The sequence below is a fragment of the Myzus persicae genome, unplaced genomic scaffold (assembly GCF_001856785.1).
Source record: "Myzus persicae strain clone G006 unplaced genomic scaffold, MPER_G0061.0, whole genome shotgun sequence".
Lineage (NCBI taxonomy): Eukaryota > Metazoa > Arthropoda > Insecta > Hemiptera > Aphididae > Myzus > Myzus persicae.
Genome location: NW_019100913.1, coordinates 470,744 through 473,969, shown reverse-complemented (window position 1 = coordinate 473,969; position 3,226 = coordinate 470,744). Strand labels below are relative to the sequence as shown.

Below are 3,226 nucleotides of genomic sequence, written 5' to 3'. Positions count from 1 at the left end.
TTACTTTTAACATTATAAACTTATGTAAAATGCAATAATATAATAGTTTTGACAATAAAATATGTAATACAAAATAAATAAACCTTTAATAAAATATTAATAGGATTATTGTCTCTATTAAAGTATTAAATTTAAATTAAATAACTAGGTAGGTATTGACCATTTTCTCGGATAGGTAGTTACAATGATTTCCATAATATCTTCAATAATATATGAGAAGATTATCAGTTGTATTTTCTGTTACTCATGAAATAAAATGCTGTTATTTTGACGAATGTCAATAATATTTTTAGCTTAACTCGAGACATGGGTTTAAAACATACAGATGTATAGCTCCATAAATACAATAAGTACATATTATAAAAATCATATAGATACACATTTTATAGTAAAAATGTTTAGTTTAAACCCAATTATGCTTATTGCACATTTAATAAAACAGTTGGAATTGACAAAACACTCTCTATCATGTATTTGTAGTAGAAAAATATGCAAATAATGCAGTATATAATAGTAAATTTCTCGTACTGTAGTACAGCAGCCACTGAATGGACATTTTAGACTTTAATATACCTACTAAAAACCTAATATCAACTCTTTATAATATATTTATCTTATGTGGTAGCCAGTAGGTTAGGTTAGGTTAGGTTTGTATTATGCGTCGTAACACTATTATAGATGTCCGTGAATTATATTGTAACAATAATGTAACATGACTCTTATGTACCTATACATTATGTAAGCTTTATGTTCACAGTACGAAAACGCAGTTGAACTACTGACCCATAGAGCAATATATTTACTAACAATTTACTGTTATGCCTATTAGTGGTAATTATTTAATAGGTAAGGATAACAATCAAATTTTAACTTAGATACCTATTTAAAACTTATAGGAGAGTAACGGTGAAATTGATTAATAATTTAACATTAAAACAGGTACAGATTTTATTTAATGCTAGTAACACAATTCAATTATACAATTTGAAATGTAATATAGGTAGGTACAAACATTACAATACAACAGTTTAGATATTTTAGAATCATCCTTATCACAAGATGAATTTTAAACATTTTTTTTTTTACATTAAGTAAGAGAATTACCATACATCTAGAAAATCAGATCACTTACAATTTTAAAATTTTAAACAAATAGTTTGGCACATTAAGAACCAACTATACCCAGAAAAATTAAGGAATAAAACACAAAATAACATGGGTACGTGGACATTTAATTTAAAAAAAAATTCATTATATTGATTTATAAAATAAATTAAAACAACTAAATTATGAAAACGATGAATATTAGATATAATATAATAATATAAATATAATGTTTAGATAGGTAGTAAATTGTCTTACATTAATGATACATATCAATCCATAATTAAGTAAATAATACCATTATATTTCTAAGTTATTTTGTAATTTGAGTGGTGCCTTAACTAAAGTGATTTTTTATTCTATAAACAATAGACAAAGAAATATTATGTTTTTTAAAACAAAATATGATGAAAGGTATAAATTAAAAACTCACCACCCTTCTCATTTTTTTTCTTTTGTTCTAATAGCTTCATCATCTACATTGGAAGACAAATCTGCTTGTGCCTGTTCTGTGTTACAGTCTGGATGCAAGTTTTGATAATTCTGCTGTTGTTGATCTTTTTCTATTTTTTCTCTAGTCATATTAACAACAATTAAAAAATGTTAAAATAAAAACAAATTTAACCAACCTTTCGTGTGTAAATAATGAAACAGGTTCAGAAGTATCAGCGAAAAATGCATTGAGCGAAGTTAATCTTTGCAATAATTGTGATTTCTTCCTATTTAGATTCTCAATTCGTATCACACCAGTACCACCCTTTTAGTTCAATAATTGAAAAATTGACGATCATAGATTATTATATATTTATACATAGACTATATTAGATATCTATAATAAGTAATAACAATGTATTTTAAATGTATAATATAAATATTACGTCAGCGTCAGAGCTTGCATTAGATTCACTTCCACTTTTGACGTCTTCATCTCTATCATTCTTGTGCCTTTCAGATTCAAAATTCTCGTCAGCCTCTGTATTACTAATAGCTATTCGGCCCTGTTCATCGCGCACTCCCTGTTTTTGTAATTCTTTAATATTCGTAACTTCGTCAATCCTCTCTTTCTGGTTTAACCCCTTATCTAGATAAAAACAATAAAAAAATACAAATTTTGTCAAAGTAAACAAAGATATGAGACTAATAAAATATTTTTAAAAAAGTGTTATTGTGATTGCATGCGTATATACCTCTGGGCGTATTGCTCATGGCTCATGTAAATAATAAAACGGTTATCAAGTATAAACTAAAAATTTACTGGATTTAGAAATTCTTAAGTAAGTGATGTATTTTGAATAAGATTTAACCAGACAAATTATGTCTTAACCTAGTTTAATTAAAAGATTTAAAATAATGACGCCAATCATGTTTCATATTGCTTATATAGTCATATCAGTTATTATCACTTGGACACACTCGTATTGCATCATACCAGTCTTGGAATAAAAAAAAATACTAAACGCATTAATCATAAGGTTTAATACCCACCCTTATATCATAGCACAATCGGCACAGGATCAGCTGGTATTCTTTTTGTTTACCCATGATCTAAAATTTCTAGCACCAAAAAACATGGAAACGAGGCTACACACCAACTTAATATTATATGTTTGTTTACACAAGTTACGAAAACGTTTACTGCTGCCGTGTTCAAGGTCATATAGTTATTTAATTTTTCTAATTCACACAATCTCAATTCCTTGTTTATATTAGGGTAAATTGTGATTTATATATTACTTGTATCGCTATGTAGTGCTGATAATATGAATATTATACATTTGTACAAAAATATAGTTTTTGTGGCCAACACTTGGCAAGCACAATTAACATCGTTATCGCAATCGTACTGATGGTAGTCAGTTCTCCCAACGAGCAGTTGTGATACTATAATCAGCTTGTATGTATTTTTTTACATTTAGTATACAGTTAGCTTTAAGTGCAGTGTATTTTAATATATTTTATAACATTAGTAGAAATTGTACTAACCGGATTATTTAGTTTCAATAACAAAATTAATTTATTAAGTGAAATAACCAGTATACAACTATATCTAATATCTATATGTATCCCGCATCGGGAGGTACAGATTGTGTCCACCAGAACAAGTTAGGTGTAATTTGCTTCC

General features: G+C 27.2%; 1 protein-coding gene across 1 annotated transcript; it reads right to left on the bottom strand.

The window, feature by feature from the left end:
• Nucleotides 1–1,540: 1,540 nt before the first annotated feature.
• LOC111026769 (28 kDa heat- and acid-stable phosphoprotein-like) lies at nucleotides 1,541–2,488 on the bottom strand. Its single transcript, XM_022304905.1, has 4 exons — nucleotides 2,292–2,488; nucleotides 1,983–2,185; nucleotides 1,734–1,861; nucleotides 1,541–1,678 (listed from the first exon to the last, which is right to left on the bottom strand). The coding sequence occupies exons 1-4, from the start codon at nucleotides 2,308–2,310 to the stop codon at nucleotides 1,546–1,548; spliced, it is 483 nt and encodes a 160-aa protein (XP_022160597.1). The 5' UTR covers nucleotides 2,311–2,488; the 3' UTR covers nucleotides 1,541–1,545.
• Between the last annotated feature and the right edge of the window lie 738 nt (nucleotides 2,489–3,226).